This window comes from Labeo rohita, chromosome 15 (genome assembly GCF_022985175.1).
Source record: "Labeo rohita strain BAU-BD-2019 chromosome 15, IGBB_LRoh.1.0, whole genome shotgun sequence".
Classification (NCBI taxonomy): Eukaryota; Metazoa; Chordata; class Actinopteri; order Cypriniformes; family Cyprinidae; genus Labeo; species Labeo rohita.
The window spans coordinates 18,034,804-18,054,604 of record NC_066883.1 but is presented as its reverse complement, the minus strand read 5'-3'; the positions used below and the strand labels follow the sequence as shown (position 1 = coordinate 18,054,604).

The window sequence follows — 19,801 nt, the reverse complement described above, 5'->3', positions numbered from 1 at the left end:
TATTTTAACAGCAATAACATTAAATTATTGACATTTTTATTAATATCTGTATTATTATTTTGGTGCGTTCCTAGTTAATCTCTGTGAAGAACCGATGTCTGTGTATAAAAAATACCTGTTGAGGCCAAAAATTATGCATGTAATAACTATTGATGTCGCCATGAATTTCATTGCATGGTTAATGATCTTTAAGACAACAGTCAGTTATACAACTATAGTGTTTATGTTCTCTGTTTCTGGATAAATAAGAGTTAAATGTCCTCATAACACAGTCACTGTAACATTTAGAATTTGTTTCTTCTTATTAAATGTTGCAGTGCATGTCTCCTCCTTGACCAACTCAGGAAACTGAAGATGAAGATAATAAAGGTCTTCTACTTCCAGGAGAATATCATCCTAAATAATAAAAACCAACCCCTTATTGAGTTCACAGCACAAACAAAAACATGTACAATATAAGGCCTGTGCAAAGGTTAAACCAGAAACTGGAAAAAAACAGATGACAAAAAATAATAAAATAAAATAAAAGAGTTTGTAATTAAAACCCCACACAGTTAAAATACTGGGAACACTAACCTGAGAGATGCTGAGCTGGCACTGTGACACAGATCTCACCCCAGGAAGCTCAACTCTCAGCTGCAGAATCCGAGATGAGCTGCTGCCATCCGGACAGATTGTGAGATGATGCTTGGGCTGTTGTGGCTGAGATTGGTCTGATTCTGTGCTGGAAATCACCTCAATGAGACCTGGTCGGGCTGGTTTCTTCTCCTGCTCCATGCTCAGTTGGATGGTCGAGTCCTCATTATTTTCAGCCAGCCGCAGTGAAGAGATCTGCTGCAGGAGTGATGGGGCTACACAAAGAGAGGTGGAATCACTCAATATTGCACTGCAGTCTTCAAAATCACTTCATTATGAGATGAAGCTCAAAGTGTCTCCAAGTTTCAAAAGTATGTGCATTTTACCTGGTTCAGATTGTGGGTTTTTGGCAGAAGATTTGCACGTCTGTGGTGACATGAGACGCTGCTTCATATCCTGAATTCTGCCTTTGATTTTGTCTTTGGTGAGTTTGTAGTGCTGGGACAGATTCAGATTGTGCTGCCCCTGGATGAAGTTCAGAGCAAGTAGGTGAAGCTTCTCCTTCTCATGTTTGTCTTTCTCTGACATCTGCAGAACCTCAGGGTTGAAGGCCACATCAATGACACTGTATTCCTCTGTAAAACACACAGGAGATCAGATTGTCTCAATATAAGGTGTTTAAGAATCAAGTCTAAGGAGAAAAGAGTTCATCAAGGAGACAGTTGGTGAGTAACTTGGATTGGAATACGAGACTAGGAACCAATGCATAATAGAACAAATTCCACCTAAAAAGTGTTTTGGTTACAAAGAAAATGTTTTGAAAGCACTGAATTTTAATCCTTAAAAGAAAAGTTTACTTCCAGAATGAAAATTTTCTAATAATTTACTCATCCCTATGTCATCCACGATGTTCACGTCTTTCTGTCTTCATTCGCAAATAAATTAAGTTTTTTTGAGGAAAACATTCCAGGAATTTTCTACATTTAATGGACTTCAATGGTGGCCAATGGGTTGAAGGTCCAAACAGCAGTTTCAGTGCAGCTTCAAAGGGCTTTACACAATACCAGCCAAGGAATAAAGGTCTTATTTAGTGAAATGATCGGTCATTTTCTTACGAAAAAAAAAAAATTACATACTTTTTAGCCACAAATGCTCATCTTGCACAAGCTCTGCGATGTCCGTCTTCACGTATTGCGTAATCACAAAACAAATGGACAATTTATACACTTTTTAACCTCAAATGTTCCTCTTGTCTAGGTCTGCGTGAACTATCTGCGTTTTTTTCTGGTTCAAGACAGGGTATGTTGAAAATCCCATCTCGTTTTCTTCCCCTACTTCAAAATCGTCCTACATCACTGGAGAAGTACTGGCCTAGTGTTTACAAAGTTAACATGCAAAGAAGTTCAAATGCCCTTCACAAAAAAAAGGTAAAACAGCGATGTAGGACGATTTTGAAGTTGAAGAAGAAAATGAGATGGTAGTTTTTCAACATACCCTAACTGTATTGACCCGGATTACACAGACTACGCACGAGCATTTGAGGATAAAAAGTATATAAATTGTCAATTTGTTTCAAAAATTACTGATCGTTTCACTAGATAAGACCCTTCTTTCTAGGTTGGGATCATTTAGAGCCATTTGAAGCCGCATTTAAACTACATTTTAAAAGTTCAAACTTGGGGGCACCATTGAAGTCCACTACATGGAGTTAATTTCTGAAATGTTTTCCTCAAGAAACATAATTTCTTATCAACTAAAGAAAGAAAGACATGAACATCTTGGATGACAAGAAGGTGAGTAAATTATCTGTAAATTTTTGTTCTGGAAGTGAACTTCTCCTTTAAAAAAAAGTAGGTTAGGGTAAAAAAATCTCAAAAACTCCATCTCATTTTTTCCTCCATCTTTAAAATCATTTGACGTCATTGTTTTAAGTTTTTCGTAAAGGCCGTTTGACTTTTTTTGCATGTTCAACTTGTAAACACTGGGTACCTCCATCTACATCACACGTGTGTGATTACGTAATGCCTGAGGTTGAGCTAATGCAAGACAAGAATTTCCCTGTTGAAAAAAACAGCATATGCTGGTTAAGTAGGTTTTGATGCTGGGATGTTGGTTTTAGCTGGTCCTTTGCTGGTTTATGCTGGCTCTTTGCTGGTCCATGACCAGCTAAGAACCAGCATAAACCAGCAAAGGACCATCATAAACCAGGTAAAACCAGCATCCCAGCATCAAAACCTACCTAATCAGCATATGCTGTTTTTTTCAACAAGGTTGTGGTTAAAAAGTACATAAATTTGTATGTTTCTTAGAAAATGACCTTTTGTTTCTTTAGATAAGACCCTTATTCCTCGGCTGGGATCGTGTAGAGCCCTTTGAAACTGCAATTTGGACCTTCAACCTGCTGAAGTCCACTATATGGAAAAAAAAACCCTGCAATGTTTTCCTCAAAAACCTTAATTTCTTTTCGACTGAAGAAAGAAAAACATGAACATCTTGGATGACATGGGGGTGAGTAAAATATCAAGGAATTTTCATTCTGGTAGTGAACTTCTTTGAGGTTGAGATGAAGTTTTTGTACCGTTCTCCTCAGTCACAGTCTCCATTCGTCCTCCACACACAGGAACAGGATCACTGTAAGAAGTGGGCGCTGGTACACGTTTCCAAGCGCACATGTTAATGTATAATATTCCCTTCTTTGGTCCCTGAAAAGGTAAACAGAGAGAACGTCTAGCTGAAAAAAGGTAGCTAAGAAAAGCAGCTAAAAGACATGTTGTATGTAATCAAATCAAATAATAAAGCCACTAAAGTGCTCTTATACAGCTGTAGTGATCATTTTGTTTGTTTGGCTCTATGAAATAAGTCATAACAGAGTCTGGTCAAATGTTAAAGGTGTAGTTTACCAGAAAAGCAGTGCGGATGCAGGCGTGACACTGTGGCGGTGAGTGAAACTCAGCTCCTTCCCGTAACTGGCGTTCAATGAAGGTCCTGTACTCCTCCGGATTATTCTGAGACATGTCATCTAACATCGACCAAAGCTGATTCACCTGCTGCAGAGCTGCCTTATTATCATAGCCAGGGATTTCCATGCTCAAAATGTACCGAAACTACAGTAACAACCAAACGAAATGCTAGATAAATAGCCTTCCTATAAAAACATAACGTTACTCACGCTGGCTGAAGGCTAAAACTAATATTAAAAAATGTTGGGACCTAGACCGAGGTTCACCATATACAATATTTAGTAACAAATGCTTGGTCGATTGGTGTAAAAATTACAGAACTATACGAGACAATGTTTTGCAAAAGAGCTAGATAAATGATCACTCCAGGACAAGCTTTTTCTCCTTTCTAAACTCAAAGGTTACCATAGAAACTAATCTAACACATGCACTGTTCCCAGTCTTCCGATAGATGGTGCTGTTTACTCAAAATAACCGATTTCATTCAGGTTGTGAAAGGCATCAGAAAGCCGAATCCTGCGAATTAAATCTAACATTTTTTTTGTCTTACTGAAGACGTTTATAAATTGTGAAAAAAGTACAATTTGGTGATTCATCTAGTGCAATCACTACAAATTTATAAAATGTACTTAATCATATTTTGTAATCACAAGCGACTATGATTGGACCAGGCTTACCAGCGCTGAGAAAAGTAACAGATTTACCGTGATAGCAGCGGACCAGGGCGTTCCATTTGATTAAACAGGAGCCAGACTTTGTTGATGAAATCAGTGTTAGACCTAAATTCACGTTTATGAAATACACTCGATTAGGCTTTACAGACAGTCACACACACACACACACACACACACACACACACACATGTTGTGTGTGTTTACCTGGTATTTATCACATTATGGGGACCAAATGTCCCCACAAGGACAGTAATACCAGTAAATTTTGACCTTGTGGGGACATTTGTGAGGTCCCCATGAGAAAACAGGCTTATAAATCATGCAGAGTTTTTTTGAGAAAGTAAAAGTGTGCACAGTCTCCTGTGAGGGCTAGGTTTTGGTGTATGGTAGGTGTAGGGCAATAGAAAATACAGTTTGTACAGCCCTGGTGAAAAAAAACAGCATATGCTGGTAGGTATGTTTTGATGCTGGAATTTCGGTTAGGTAGGTTTTGATGCTGGTTTAAGCTGGTCCTTTGCTGGTTTATGCTGGTCCTTAGCTGGTTTATGCTGGTCATGTTGCTGGTCAAGGACCAGCCTGAACCAGCAAAGGACCAGCATAAACCAGCATCAAAGCCTACCTAACCGAAATTCCAGCATCAAAACATACCTACCAGCATATGCTGGTTTTTTCACCAGGGAGTATAAAAACCATTACGCTTATGGAATGTCGCCATAAAACATGCAAACACACACACACACACACACACACACAAAAACAATCCAACTGTGCAAAAGCAGAATAACAATAATAACATCAATACTTATACATCAAAAACTTATTTTTGAGAATATAGCTGTGGTGTTTAATGAATAAAAAATAAACGTAACAGCTCATTTTCCTCTGTTGTAAATGTTAAATATTTATTTTTAAAAAACAATTTTTTTAAGTAACACAACATACAGTAAACATGTAATGCACAAACATAACCATTACCATTCTGTGTAAATGTTGAGGCTTTATATAATAAAATATAATAAATAAAAAATGGCCACAATTTAAAAAAAAAAATGATCAGGATATTCTTCTCTTCTACAATCAAATATCAGTCTTTAGTAGCTCTAGGACAGAAATCAAGATGTAAGAGCAGAGAACAAGAGGACACAGTATATCACTTAACGGTTTAAGTTTATATTTGAAGAATTCAGATCCAAAACCAGCTATTGAGTGAATGCTCCTGACTCATAGTATACATCCATCAAATACTTTTACTTCAAACTCACAAAATTCCAGCCTCAGCCCAATCAGTAGTACCAGTACTTACATAGAAACCTATACAAAGTAGCCAGAAAGAAATGCTCATTTTAAAGAAATATGTCAGATGGATTTAGAGGCTTTTGCATCTGAACTCTTCATTTCAAGAGTTAATGATGTCTTTTCATTTACTTACCTCTATAATCTCATATATCCAACCTAAAAACTCTGCCACTTTGGTATAAACTCCTGGATGGTTTGGCTCAGCACAGCCTGTTCCCCAGCTAACAACACCAACCAGCCTCCAGACATTATCATCCTGGCAAACCAGAGGACCTCCGCTGTCCCCCTAAGAAAATTAAGATTCATTACAATGTCTTCTCACAAATTTATTATATTAATGTCATATATATTTGAGAAACATTTTGAGTAGCAAGGAGCTCACCTGACATGCATCTACTTTTCCTTCTGTATATCCTGCACAGAGCATACGAGGGGTGATCTCTCCATTGTACATGCAAGAGCTATTGCATTTCTTTGTGCTTATTAAAGGTACAGTTGCCTCTTTGAGAAACTCTGGTATATGAACTGCAAAAAAGAATGGATAATTTTCATTTACATACAGTACAATTTCTATATTACTAATATTTAAATAATATGTATTTGTTTTAAATATCCATGCATTTACATTTGTAGAAAAACAGTACCATCATCTGGCTGTGTATATCCCCAACCAGAGATCCAGCACTGGGTTCCTCCTGGTAGATCATGGTCATACTGAGGTAGACACACGGGCCTGATGGTGTCTGGGTGTGTAAAGCAAGTTTAAAACCTGAAGTAACTCAAAGATATTATGAAACACATGTCACACACAGTGACACATTTACTGAATATTGGTCACCTGAGAAATTCAAAGGAGCTCTTAATTTCACCAAAGCAATATCATTGTCGTGAGTCCTGTGGTTGTAATTCTTGTTGTAGATGATCCTCTCCACAGCTAAGCCTTGGTACTGAGCCAGTTTAGCTGAGTTGCTGGTTACAATACCAGCGTAAACCACCCAACTGGACACTTGAGGTAGCCTGTAGCTTCAATAAGCAAGCAAATCAGATGATATACACACTTATAATACATTTGTTTACAGAGCCCAGTTGGAAACTCTAGTGGCATTATGCATTATGTTGCAGTGCCTGTCATCTATTTAATCCTGGACCTTTTGTATTCACCACACCACATTCCAACACTATTGTTAACAACTACAGAGCTCCAATGGGTGAGTTGCACAAAAACATAGAAAACAGTTCACCCAAAAAAAAAAAATGAAAATTTGCGAAAATTTACTAACCCTGAGGCCATCCAAGATGTAGATGACTTTGCTTCTTTATTGTAACAAATTTAGCATTACATCACTTGCGTAGAACTGGATCATTTGCATTGAATAGGTGCCGTCAGAATGAGAGTCCAAACAGCTGATAAAAACATCACAACAATCCACAAGTAATCCATACATCTCCATCAATTAATGTCTTGTGAAGTGAAAAGCTGCATGTTTCGCAGAAACAAATCCATGATTATAATGTTTTTTTAACTTAAAAACATGCTTTTGGCTAAAATATGAATCCTCTATTCATAATTTTACTTTTCTCCAAATATGCACAGATCAAACACAGTTTACAAGCAAAAACAGAAAAAAAAAATATCTAAACAAATATTTTGTTGGATTTTGATATGAGAGGACAACAGGGGATGGACTTTTTCACAAGAGGTAGTATTATTTTAGATTATGGACTGTTTTGGTGGTTTAAACTGTAAAGTTCAAAGGCCTTAATGATAGATTTGTTTATTACAAACAAGTAGCTTTTCACTTCATAAGTTGGACTGGAGTCATGTGGATTAATCTGAATTATTGTGGTGTTTTAATTAACTTTTTGGACTCTCATTCTGACGGTACCCATTCACTGCAGAGGATCCGTTGTTGAGAAAGTGATGCTAAATTTCTCTGAATCTGTTCTGATATGGACACAAATTCATTTACATCTGGGATGGCCTAAGAGTGAGTATATTATCAGCTAATTTTGGGTAAACTATTCCTTTAAAATATTTAATCTTATTTAATTTTAATTTTGTATTTCTTGTTTAGATTTTTGACATTTTCATAGTTATTGTAAAAGTAGAATCTTACTTGTGGACACAATGAGCAGCTGTAACTATCCATTGGTTGGTGATGATGGATCCTCCACAGATGTGGCGGTTACTGTAATAGAGACTCACTTGCCAGGGCCATCTGCCAAGAGAGGCTTCTACTCCTCCAACAATTCTAGGTAACTTTGCTCTGGTCCCGCACTCTACGATTAAGCAAAAAACGAGTGCTCAGCCTCAAACAGACAGTGTACATGGATAGCATGTATTATTTCAGACTTCTGTATTAAATTTATACTCACCAAAACATTTCAGTGCTATAACTTTTCCTGTACTACAGCTTCCCCTGTGACAAAAAACATGTGAAAGGTGTTGTTCTGAAAGCTTATGCCAAATAAAATGATTAGTATTATCTTGAATACCTGAAACGCCATAAACTCTCTAAATTGCTTTGGTATTCTGCAGTGATTTGGACAAATCCATCTGTGTAGTTCGGCCCAATATCAGTCAAATTCACCCCTTTGTGCTTTGATAATCTGAAGGAAGATATATTTTGACAAAACTCATCTCTCACAAAACTCAGTTATTAAAACAGTTCATCTGAAAATTTGTTTCAACATCATTCTCACTTTACAATACTTTCACTGAGCTTTTTCATCCTTTTTGGAGACTGATGGCACTTTTCACTTTGATTTTATGGAAAAAGCTCTATAATTCTGCAAAATATCTCAGCAGTAGAAACCATACAAGAAAGTTGACAGAGTTTTCATTTGTGGGTGAACTATCTTTTAATATTCCTTGATGTGTCTGTATGCTGCACACGTCACGTTTTGAATTAGACGTCAACGTGACTTCAAAGTATATTTCAACACTGCTGTCACTCTATGAATGGTTGACCTACAGAAAACAGCCACAGCTAGTAGTCAAGTGAAAGGTGCTGAGAGCTGCAAGTGTGTGTGTGTGTGATTCAGCTGTCAGCATGCTCACCTCAGATAGCCCAGCTGTCGACATACAAGCGTTCCCAGAGAAGAGTTCCACCTCTCGTAACATACAGGAAGCCACGTCTGTACCTTCTCCAGCTGGATCTCCAGAATAGAGTTCTCGGCACTGATCCTGTAAAACACTGAGCCCCATTCAGTCAAAATCACTCCTAAAACAACATACTGTAGCACAGTTGACAGGACTGTGATTGTATGATATTTTATTTTGATTTATTTAGAGGATATATTTCAAATAAAAGTATTTGTGTTAAAATTGCAAGTGAAAAATATAGCCGCAAGCAGCGATTACCAGGGTTCAAGCGCTTTTAAGCACATACGAAAAAAGACATTATTTAGTAAGCCTGTAACCACCTAAATCAATGATTTAAAAAAAAACATTTTTGGGAAATCCAGGTAATTTAACCACAGAAATATTATGCTTTTGAACGGTTATGACTATTATAGCACCAGCTGTGGTCCGATCTCCTTAAAACTTTGCATGCAAGTTTAGAATCACCTGTTGAATGTACTCTCCAGCTTTTGTGAAGTTTTGAGTTTTCCTTTAGGCTTTATAGGATTTGCAATTTCTTACTTTTGTTTGCTGTACCACTTCCGTCAGGCCAATTGGGGCAAACCTTGGTGAAGTTGTCAGCGGTGTTAGTACCATCCCTTCAAATTTTAAGTCTCTACGACTTACAGTTTGGTCTGCACAATCAGTTTTACGTGTAGATCGCTGCATCTTGGCCATTCTAACAATTACAATAGGGTTGAACCCCTTATCATTCAACGGTGTTACAAAGGAGACTTGAACAGGTCGGTTTTTAATCTTGTCATTTACAGGATCTGAATGAACAGATTCACTGGAATGAATCTGACTTTCCAACATTTGCTACATGTACTACGCTACTTGTTGAACTATAGTCATGCTACTGAAAAATGCAGTCAAGCTAGTATACTAATGGCGTTGCTTGTCCACTTCATTTTTACTTTCTCTCCTTTTTGTTAGCTTCTGTTGTTAATGTGTTGTTACAGCTTTCACTGGGCATTATGGGCTGTTTACGTCACTTTTGTTTATCATGCCAGTGAGTTTGGATGAATGTCCACTGTGCTGTTTACCTGTTGGGTCTCTGTTGTTTTCACAGATAAAGGGACAAATACCTTTCCTGGGGTCTGTCACAGAGATGTCCTCGGTTATGTTACAGAAGGACGTGTCTTTGGTGTCTCCTACACTTGCAGGGCTATGAGATGAGTTTGGCTTTAAAAGAATTTTCACTGCAAAGACATTAAATGCAGAAATACTTCATCTAAGCACTCTGTGTTTCTACATTATATGTGCATGAATTTAACCAAAGCTTTTGAGTGATTTAACTTATTACCTATAAACCAAACTCCAATGACAACACCTCCCAGCAGACACAGTACACAGAGAGCTGCAAACACTCTCACCAGTTTATGGGCTGACACTTTGCCAGACACTGTATGAAATAGTAATAGTTGTTCAACAACTATCCAAAATCCAAAAGGCAAAACAACACTGACTTATAGTTATAGGTTCTCATTTTTTAGGTAATTTAAAAAGGTATTTTAATGACCTTTGCAAATCCTTTTAAGAGATCAGATGTCTCCTCAGGTGTGTGTTAATAACAGACTTGCCTGGATGGAGAAACTGCAGCTCTCTGATCCAGGTGGGATTATTCTGGCCCGTCTCGATCCTGTCCACCTGCAGATGCTCTGGATGGAAAGACTGTCTGACCACCACTGGATTCTCAATCACTGCCACAGCATCTCTACTGTGACTCTGTAATACAACCACTGATATGATCAATCCCAGTGTCATATCTATAACAGTAAGCCATGATAAGAGAGATCTGATGTACTGTTCTGATGTCAGTAAATGGACCAATATTGACTTAAGAATTTGTGCTCAAAATACCGTTCCTACTTGTACAGTTTTTTTTTTTTTTATGCAAATGAACATACCTTGTCAACATTTGTATAGCAAACACAATACAATTATACATGCACTGCAAATTATTGACAGGTTATTTATTTGTGACAAATTGTAGGAGGTTGTTGGTCATGTGATAAATTTTCAGTTTTAATAGGTTTATTTACAGTAAGAGCTAGCAAGGAGCACAACAACACTGGTAAATGTGGTACATTTTTGTTGTGAACATCATTTTGCTGATCTAGTGATGATCTACACAGTAGTAATAAGTTATTGCTGTCAAATTTTTAGGTATTGTAAAAAAGAAAACTTACAACAATAGCAGTGTAAAGATACTCAATGTGATGAGCTGATTTTAGAAAAAAATCTTCTTTTTTAATATATAAAATAAAGTCAAGTTAGAGTTGTTTTAAGTCAAATTAACATCACTAAATTAAATTGAATTCACTCATTCTCACTAAAGATTTGAACTTATCCTGTAAACAGTAGAATATATATTTTCATAAAATAAATCATACTCATTTCAGTGTAAATAAAGAATTCATAAAGCATAAAGAGATTCTTGTTTAAAAAAAAAAAAAAAAACATTTTGAGAAGTCCCACCTGCAAATGTAATCATGCTAGCAATTCTCATACACGGTCAGAAAAAGGTACAAAAGTGAAAAGGTACATATTTGTACCTTATCTACCCCTAAACGCTACATATTAGTACCTTAAAGGTACATTTTAGTACTTTGAAAGTACATAATAGTACTTTAAAAGTACATATTTGTACCTTTTCACTTTTACCTTAGGGTACTGCTCCAGTGACAGAACTGTACTTTTTTTTTCTGAGAGTGTATATACTGAAAATATAATGCAAACTTCATCTTAATCTGGCCAAATATAGCACATACTGCTAAAAAAGAAGCATATTTTTAGGCATGCTTCTGTATTTGAGCATGATGGGAGTAACTCACCATGTTTTCTTTGTTTAGATCCAAGAGTTTCCTGGTGGCAGCTGCTCGGACTCTTTCTCTCATCCACTCACCTCCATCACAGCAGAGATGCTGCACAGCAGCAGCTGTCTGACCACTGAGCAGAATGCAACTCTGGATTTTCACTTCACAAAGAGACAATGAGGTCAGCAGCGGAGCAAAGAATGAACCCGTTGTTTTACCAAGGGGGTCATGGGGCCTATCCTGACTGCCTGAACCAGCCCTTTGTAGGGCCAAACATCTCCAAAGATATCCACCTGTCACTGATAGGATACAAGCTGAGTAGCACCACCTTCACCTGTGCCAGCGTGGTGTGTCCACTGTGCTACAAGTTTATTACCTGACAATTCACAGCTTCAGGGAACAGGCTTGTAATGACAGTTTGTTGAAAAGTCTCTTAGAAGGAATTTCAAACAACTGATATCAGCTGTATATCAGTGATTGTGTCTCTACTTTGAAGGTTATTTTAAAGAGTTACAAATAATAATAGGTTACAGTTATTCAATGGCAACCCCCTGTATGGAAAATATTACTGCCATTATTTTGTGTAAACCTTCAGTTAAAACATATATTTAATAACTTGTGTTATGTCTAAAATGTCTTGTGTGTTTTGAAAGGGATAGTCATATAATCTCTGCCTTCAAAATAAGTTATAGAAATAAACACTGGTCTTTATTAAGATGTTTGTTTAGATAGAACCATTTTACATGTAATGTAACGTTCACAGCTGAAACAGAAAAAAAGAAAATGGACTGAAAAAAAAAATCAACAAAATTATATCAAATACAATTTTATTTGTAACAGTGGTACAGCAGATTTTTAAAATAGATACTAAATGAGATGAATAAAGGTGTATGTATAGGCACGCATAAATGTCAAACAAATGTCACGTTAATGTCTTGCCCATTTTTTCACAAAATTTGTCAAATTTGTTAATGCACTACATGAAAACATATCAAAATGTAACTTTTTGGCAGAATGCTCTGAAGATGATCTGAACCAATTTTGGTGAAAATTGGACAAACCATCTAGTATGAGTTTTTTTTTTTTTTTTTTTTTTTAAAGTATATTTTTCAGAAAATTCTAAACTTGTAGAAATGTAAATACACTGGTGTGGTTAATGATGAGACTGTCCTCCATCTGTATACCAAATTTCATAACTTTCCTGTAAGTGGTTCTATAAGAATCACAAGATTCATAACAGTATGTTAAAGTGTCTGTAAAATTTTTTATATATATATCTTTTTGCCAGTAGATGTGTACCCCCATGTCATGCTTGGTATAACATTTACCAAGTTTAGTCAGAACCCGCTAAAGCATTATATAGCCACATGTACATTTTTGCACAAATGCGTTAACGTGCATTACAAGAACTGTTTGAATCTTTGATACCTTTTTGCCAGCATTGTCTGAAGATGATGTGAGCCAGTTTTGGTAAAAATCAAACAAACTATCTAGAACTAGTTTAAAAAAGTAATTCAAAACTGTAAAAAATCTTGACCAGTATAAATGTAAATTTTGTCATGCATTCACCAAGGAATCATAGGAAAATAGAATTTTGCTTCTAGACATTACGGTTCAAAAGTTATTAGCACAATAATGATTGAAAATTTGGCCTTTCGGTGGCACTACAAATTTGTTATGGTCAATATTGAGACTGTCATCTATCAGTGTGCCAAATTTCATAACTTTTTCACAAGTGGTTCTAAGGGCTGCCACAGACTTGAAAAAAAATGAGGAGGAAAACTAATGGATACAATAGGTGCCTAAGCACCTATTGCTTGACCCCTAATTAGCTTAAGCTGTTACACATACATACATTTAGCCCATGCATGTGCTCAAGTTGAATACCATTCAAAGCTCCCAGGAAAGCTACAGAGAAGAAATAGTATAATCAGATCAGCTGGGAAAACCCGCAATGCCTACTGACAAAGAAATGCAAGATAACATAGTGAAAGGTGGAAACAACATTTCAGCAGAGAGTATTGGAAGAGTGCTAAACAAGCTTGGCCTTCACGTAGTGACATTGTGCCGAACACCACTTCTGAACAAGATGGATTTGAATATGCTAAAATGAATTTGTATAGACCTGTGAAGTTCTGAAAGAATGTTTCAAAGAGCATAGAGAACACACCCGTTTTTTTGAGGAACCATGGATCAGTGGTATATCTGGTCCAAATATAGCTAGGCATATGAGCAAAAGAAAACCATCCTCATGGTCAAACAAGGAGGTGGACCAGTCTTTTTATGGAGGTGATTTGCTGCTTCAGGAAGTGGAAATGAAGAGTTCAGATGCAAAACCAGCTAAAAGCCATCTCGGTCAAAAATGAGATAATGATACTGAGTGAATGCTCTTGACACATATTATACGTCCATCAAATACTTTTTCTTCAAACTCGCTAAAATACCAGCCTCAGCGCAAAGGCATCTCAAAGTACACTCTACAACATATGACTTTTAGGGGTTCAATAATGAAAGATTAGAGCCACTTTGATTTTGATTTTTTTTTTTTATCTACTTTACATCTTCAGAATCACTCAGTGATGTACTAATAAACTTTCTATAATAGATTATTAATTCTGTGGTTTAATGTTTTTCATAAACTTTAATTCATAGCAGCAGAATGTCTCGGTCAGTAAGTTTGATTGCAACTGCAGCATTAAAACATTATTTTCTCACATTTAGGATGATCAGTGGTGCTGCATTTTTACCTTCTTGTTTAGTACCAGGACTAAAGTATGGGAAGAGTTTCCCAGTGAAAGTCTGACCAGTGAAAGAATAAATGAGAGATCTGGACTCCACATCATAAAAGGACACCAGACCCCCCTCATAATCCACAAACACACCTACAAACTGAGGCTTCGCTCTCAGAGACAGAGAGACAAAGGGAGATTCACGAGCCATGTACTGATTCCCATTTCTCAGAACTATAATCCAGTATCCATTTTCAGGACTCCCTTTGATTACACCTTTTCTGGTAATGGATTCTTTAGCTATTCCTAAATCCCAATCAGTCTTTTCTTTCACCTGCACCTCAAAATAAAACCTCCCTGATGCGAATCCCTCTTTTGCCAGGACAGAACAACAACTGTCAAACCGCTCTGGGTTGTCTGGGAGTTCACGTTTAGTGTCTCCATATGTTACTTGTTTTCCATCATCAGACAGGATGAGTTTTGGATAACATGTATTGGGATCCAGAGTCACATCCACTGGAAGAGAGATCAGATATGAATGTTCAAATTAAACTTCACAGTACAACAGTTTTTCATGTGTTTTGGCATATGATTTTAAACTCTTAAGAGTGTCAACATGCACAACACAGATTGTACCTGCATGTTGCTGCATCCTCTTCAGAACTGTGGAGACAAATGACAATAAATGTGAGAGAAGTTTTAATACAATACAAGAAACAAACTCAGAAACAGGAAAACAAGGAGCGGTGAAGCAGATTTCAAGGAAGCTACAGCAGATGCAACCACCTCAAGGGAAACAGAACAAGATAGGTCCAGGACCACGGGACTAAGGATCTCTGTAACCACGGGAGAAGGGCCACCAGCTTTGGAAGCTATTGCATGCCTGATCATTGGCTTTTTTCATTTGCAGGTGTCTGTTTTTACTTTACTGTCAAAATGAAGTCTGATATTTTCTTACCAGATTTGCTGAGCTTCTCATCAAGAGTGTTCTGTAGCTGAGTCAGAGATCTAATCAGAGGCCCCACATTAGTGTCACTAATACTGATCTCAGTGCAGCTGGTGGTGGGTAGAGGGATGATCAGTGATGGGTAAATCTACATCAGGAGAGAGCAAAAATCCCTCAGTATGGGAAGTGTTGTGCTGTGCTGTGAGCAGACAGAAGGACACTGACCTGTAGGAGGTGCAGGTGATCCTCAGTGTGTGAGAGCTGCTCCAGCTCAGTGTCTCTCTTCTTAAGCTCAGTGATCTCCTTCTCCAGCTTTTTAATCAGCTCATCAGTCTGCTTCTCTGCTGCTTTCTGCTTCTGCTCCATCATCTCCAGCAGCTCAGACTGACATCTCTCAATGGAGCGAATCAGATCGGTGAAGAGCTCAATACTGTCTGCTTTCTCTTTCTCTGATGTTTTCTAATAAATTAATCAACAACATTGTAGGACACAAATCTGCAGGACAATAGCTCTCCAGTAGCAAGGTTGGAGACCCTTGTCTTAAGGGATACATAGAATTTTTTAAAGCACATTAGACTAAAAAATATGTTAAAAACTTTCCTGTGAGTACTCACTTTTCTGATTTCTGCTGAGTGTTTGAGTTCATGAATTCTCTTAATTTTGTCCTGGATCGTCTGCTGCACATCTGACTGCATCTTCAACAGCTGAGGCTATTAGACAGAACAGAACACACAGATACTGATGAAATTCCAGACCATTCAACACAAATCTCATTTTAAAACCTGCACTGCTGTTGTTACCTTCCTTGCGCAGCTCTCCTCCTCTACAGAAACAGTGTTGTGATTCCTGTGGTTTGTTACAGCACAAAGCAAACACACACATGTCTGATCATCTGTACAGAACAGCTCCAGAGGTTTGTCATGCTTCTGACAGACATATGTCTCAAGATTCACCACAGGATCGATTAGTTTGTGTTTCTTTAACTTTTCAACTCTGTAATGAGGCTTCAAGTGAGTTTGACAGTACGAGCTTTGACAGACCAGGCACATCTTCAGCGCTTTCATCTGTTTATCTTCACAGATGTCACAGAGAACTTCAGATTTTGTCTCACAAAGCTGTTCCTTAAAGAGCTGCACAACCTGTCTGAGTCCTGCGTTGATCTTGAGGTCGGGTCTTTTATTGAATGTTTCTTTACAGAATGGACAGTTGTAGGTCTGACTGTTGTTCCAGCACCGGTTCAGGCAGCTCTTACAGAAGTTGTGTCCACATGGAGTGCTGACTGGATCAGTGAACACATCCAGACAGATCGAGCACTTGAGCTCCTCTGACATAGCTAAAGAGGAAGAAGCACCATATCATCTACATGTTGTGTTTATGTATACATATACAGGAATATCATCATGGTTAAAAATGTACAATCAGCTACTAGTGTTTCTTTTAAGCAATAAGAATAAGAATTATTATGTCCTTACATTGTTTTGCTGATGTTGAAGATTCTGCCATCATTCTTTGTTCATCGAGTCCTCTTGAAACCTATTCAGGAAAAAGTCCCCACACACAACATGTATTATTTCACAGTATGAAACCTGACAAACAACTGAAACACTCAGTCATGTTTCTTAATGATGAAGTATGTAAGATTCTGCATGCCCAAATACTCTCTCATAACTAATACTTTGTACATAGACAGCTGTACTGTAAGTAATCTGTTAGTAGGTTGGTTTTATTTGTCAAAACATTGATCTGCTTGTTTGAGTATAGCACAACCTGCCCAACCAGCCTGACACAGCAACAATTACGTAAGCAGCTATAGGGACTATGTGAAACAATGGCAGATTGAAGTTCATGAAATCAGTCTGAAAACATTTTAAGTGCAGTTTAATCTGGTGTCACCAAAAACACATAAATAACAAAGTTTTAAAACTTCTCCCCTTACGAAAAAGAAGTTTATTCAAGTGCGCTATACTTCTTTTAAACTAAAAATACTTTAAGTATACTTTTATGTACTTCTCAGATATGTGCTTTATATACTTTTCAGCAATATACTTAAAATGACATTTAAGTATACTTGATTTATACTTAGAAAAAGTCTAAGTATTTGAGATATACTTGTGCTCTGAGAATCCGTGTTTTCATTGTTATTTTCCAAAACAAGATAGAAGAATCTGCTTCCACGTGTAATCAAAATCATCAAACATAAAACAGGATCAAAACCATAGATATGTACAACTGTGTAACGTTATGAAATAAAATGTCGATCCATAAAGAGGTAATAATGATTGTTTATCATTACCCCAATGATTTGGGGTGTTGATCAACTCCATCTACCTTTTGATTTATCATAATTAGTATTTTGTTTTTAGCATTTTGTTCAAAATGTTTATTTTTTATTAATGAAACTTTACCCACATTCAAATGTTTATAAAAAATGGATGCATGAAACTAGAATAAAATGTTTTTGTTTACAAGCAGCTACCCTGTACTTTCTTTTGATGTTTTGTATGTTCAGATATTCATATAACAAAATCTATACAAATTAATACCTAAATAGGGACATAGTAGTACACTTGATGTAAAGTTCACTTAAAGAAAATTTACGAGTATACCGGCAGTATAAAACCATTAAAGTAGTAGTTTACTGAGACTACACTTCAAAATATACTAAAAGTATTTAATTAGTAAACTATCAGTATACCTATAAGTTCACTTTTAGTATACTTACAGTACAAACTAAAAACATAGATGTAAACTAGTTGTGTACTCAAAGTTTACTTCTGTTATACTTAAAAGTATACTTGTATATACTAGAAAAAGTGGGCCAATTTAGTCCCAAGGAGTATAGAAATAGTACACTTAAAAGTATACTACTAGTACACTGATATTTGTATACTTACTAGTATACTTAAAAATATACTTGAACTTTACTTAAGCATACTTAATAAAATAAACGAAGTATACTTTTTTTGTTAAGGGGTATCTTGGTTAAAAATGTTATTTAAAATATAATTAGAATTTCATGTTCAGATTTCACCTTGTCTCCAGTTGCTTCCTGATTCTTAAGTTTTCACAGCACACGCCACTCTCTTTACAACCAAACAAAGCTGTGTATTTGACGTATGCATAAACCTGGTATTGCACAACGATTTATATGTTAGGCTACACAGTGGTTTAGTAAACGTTACTATCACCTACCTGAATTAAGTATTAGCTGTGGTCTTAGATTACCAATCAATCAATCAATCTTTTGCTTGTTTCCTTAGTTGAGCGGTTTTCAGATCAGTTTAGTTTCATTTTCACTTGCGGCAGGACTCACTTCCAGTGATATCAGAGACACTCCCATCTTTTTTTTCTTCCCTTTTTTTTGTTATAAGATATAAAAAATAGGTGAATACAACCCGTGTTTACATATTTTTGACGTGACAAATCACAACTGTGTAGCAGATGACAGTCGTGTTTTCTGCAGCGTTTTTCAACAGTTAATAAATTGGTTTATGATATTTTATTAAAATTACGTGAAGGACTTTACAATATAATACAATATATATATATATATATATATATATATATATATATATATATATATATATATATATCTCCAAAATAAACGTTTTTGTGTACATAATATATGTGAGTACTATGAATATTTATTATGTATATATACACGCACATGCATGTATATGTTTAAGAAAAATATGTTAAGTTTATATGAAATATATTTATATATAATATAAATAAATACAATGTACAACATAAATACATGTAAATATTTTCAAAATATATACTGAGGATAGGCAATTTTTAATGTTTTCTAATGAAAATTAGGCTGTGGGGGATTGACAGAGCCTGTTTTCTGTTTTTTTTTTTTTTTTTTAGCTTTAGCTGATGCAACTGCACAATATTTAGTAGATTTAACTGATAATTATAGCAGATTTTCTAAGCTGGAAAACCATTGTTGAATCAAAAATATAAAAAGATGCAATCCTGCACACTATCAGTACTTGTTAAATATTAAAGTTTATTGTCACAAGTAATGTTTCGGTCCACTGAGCTTCATCAGGCATATGTATACTATTAAAGACAAGACAATTTTAAAATACACTCACAACCAATGAATGCCATATTTATGATATATGTCATAAATAACAAGGGCTCAAATATCCAGTAGGAAAAACTTAACAACATTACAAATAAATGATGTTCCTTTATGCAAACACAAAAATAATCATGTTTGTACAGTCACAATATCAACAGATTTCATCTTAAAAAGTTTACAATATATACAGATATACAAATAAATAAATAAATAAATAAATACTTTACAACATTACATTAAACGATGCTTCATTATTTAACCCCAAGGTTGATAAAGTTTGCAAAGTCACAATCCAAAACAATCCATGTCTTAATGTCACCACCTCTTGGTGGAACAGTTTTAGTCCCCAAAATGCGTAAGGATGACACATCATGATTAAAAGAAAGGAAGTGTGCAGCAAATGGATACGTAATATCTTTTCTCCTAATTAAACTCTTATGTTCACTGATCCTTTGTTTCAGTTGTCGAGATGTTTTTCCCACATAACACAAACCACATGGACATTGAATAACACAAAATGGGTTGAAGCACATGTAAAAATATAGTTAATTTTATATTTTTGACCTGTTCTTGGATGACTCAAT

The 19,801-nt window shown here is 36.1% G+C and overlaps 3 protein-coding genes across 3 annotated transcripts; all 3 read right to left on the bottom strand.

Annotated features, from left to right (window-relative positions):
- Positions 1 to 200: 200 nt before the first annotated feature.
- pih1d2 (PIH1 domain containing 2) lies at positions 201 to 3,912 on the bottom strand. Its single transcript, XM_051129762.1, has 5 exons — positions 3,477 to 3,912; positions 3,155 to 3,278; positions 963 to 1,211; positions 577 to 851; positions 201 to 396 (listed from the first exon to the last, which is right to left on the bottom strand). Exons 1-5 carry the CDS (start codon positions 3,660 to 3,662, stop codon positions 262 to 264), a joined length of 969 nt encoding a protein of 322 aa, XP_050985719.1. The 5' UTR covers positions 3,663 to 3,912; the 3' UTR covers positions 201 to 261.
- A 1,270-nt stretch (positions 3,913 to 5,182) lies between these two features.
- Positions 5,183 to 11,726, bottom strand: tmprss5 (transmembrane serine protease 5). The gene is given in 14 exon segments (XM_051128753.1): positions 5,183 to 5,310; positions 5,640 to 5,792; positions 5,889 to 6,031; positions 6,151 to 6,249; positions 6,345 to 6,529; positions 7,624 to 7,786; positions 7,883 to 7,926; positions 8,003 to 8,116; positions 8,568 to 8,703; positions 9,719 to 9,832; positions 9,937 to 10,035; positions 10,214 to 10,358; positions 11,468 to 11,704; positions 11,706 to 11,726. Coding segments are annotated over 14 exon segments (1,662 nt in total). The 3' UTR covers positions 5,183 to 5,301.
- A 500-nt stretch (positions 11,727 to 12,226) lies between these two features.
- LOC127177368 (nuclear factor 7, ovary-like) lies at positions 12,227 to 18,454 on the bottom strand. The gene is made up of 8 exons (XM_051129621.1): positions 18,317 to 18,454; positions 16,597 to 16,657; positions 15,925 to 16,457; positions 15,739 to 15,834; positions 15,350 to 15,583; positions 15,137 to 15,272; positions 14,815 to 14,841; positions 12,227 to 14,694 (listed from the first exon to the last, which is right to left on the bottom strand). The coding sequence occupies exons 2-8, from the start codon at positions 16,628 to 16,630 to the stop codon at positions 14,153 to 14,155; spliced, it is 1,602 nt and encodes a 533-aa protein (XP_050985578.1). The 5' UTR covers positions 16,631 to 16,657; positions 18,317 to 18,454; the 3' UTR covers positions 12,227 to 14,152.
- Between the last annotated feature and the right edge of the window lie 1,347 nt (positions 18,455 to 19,801).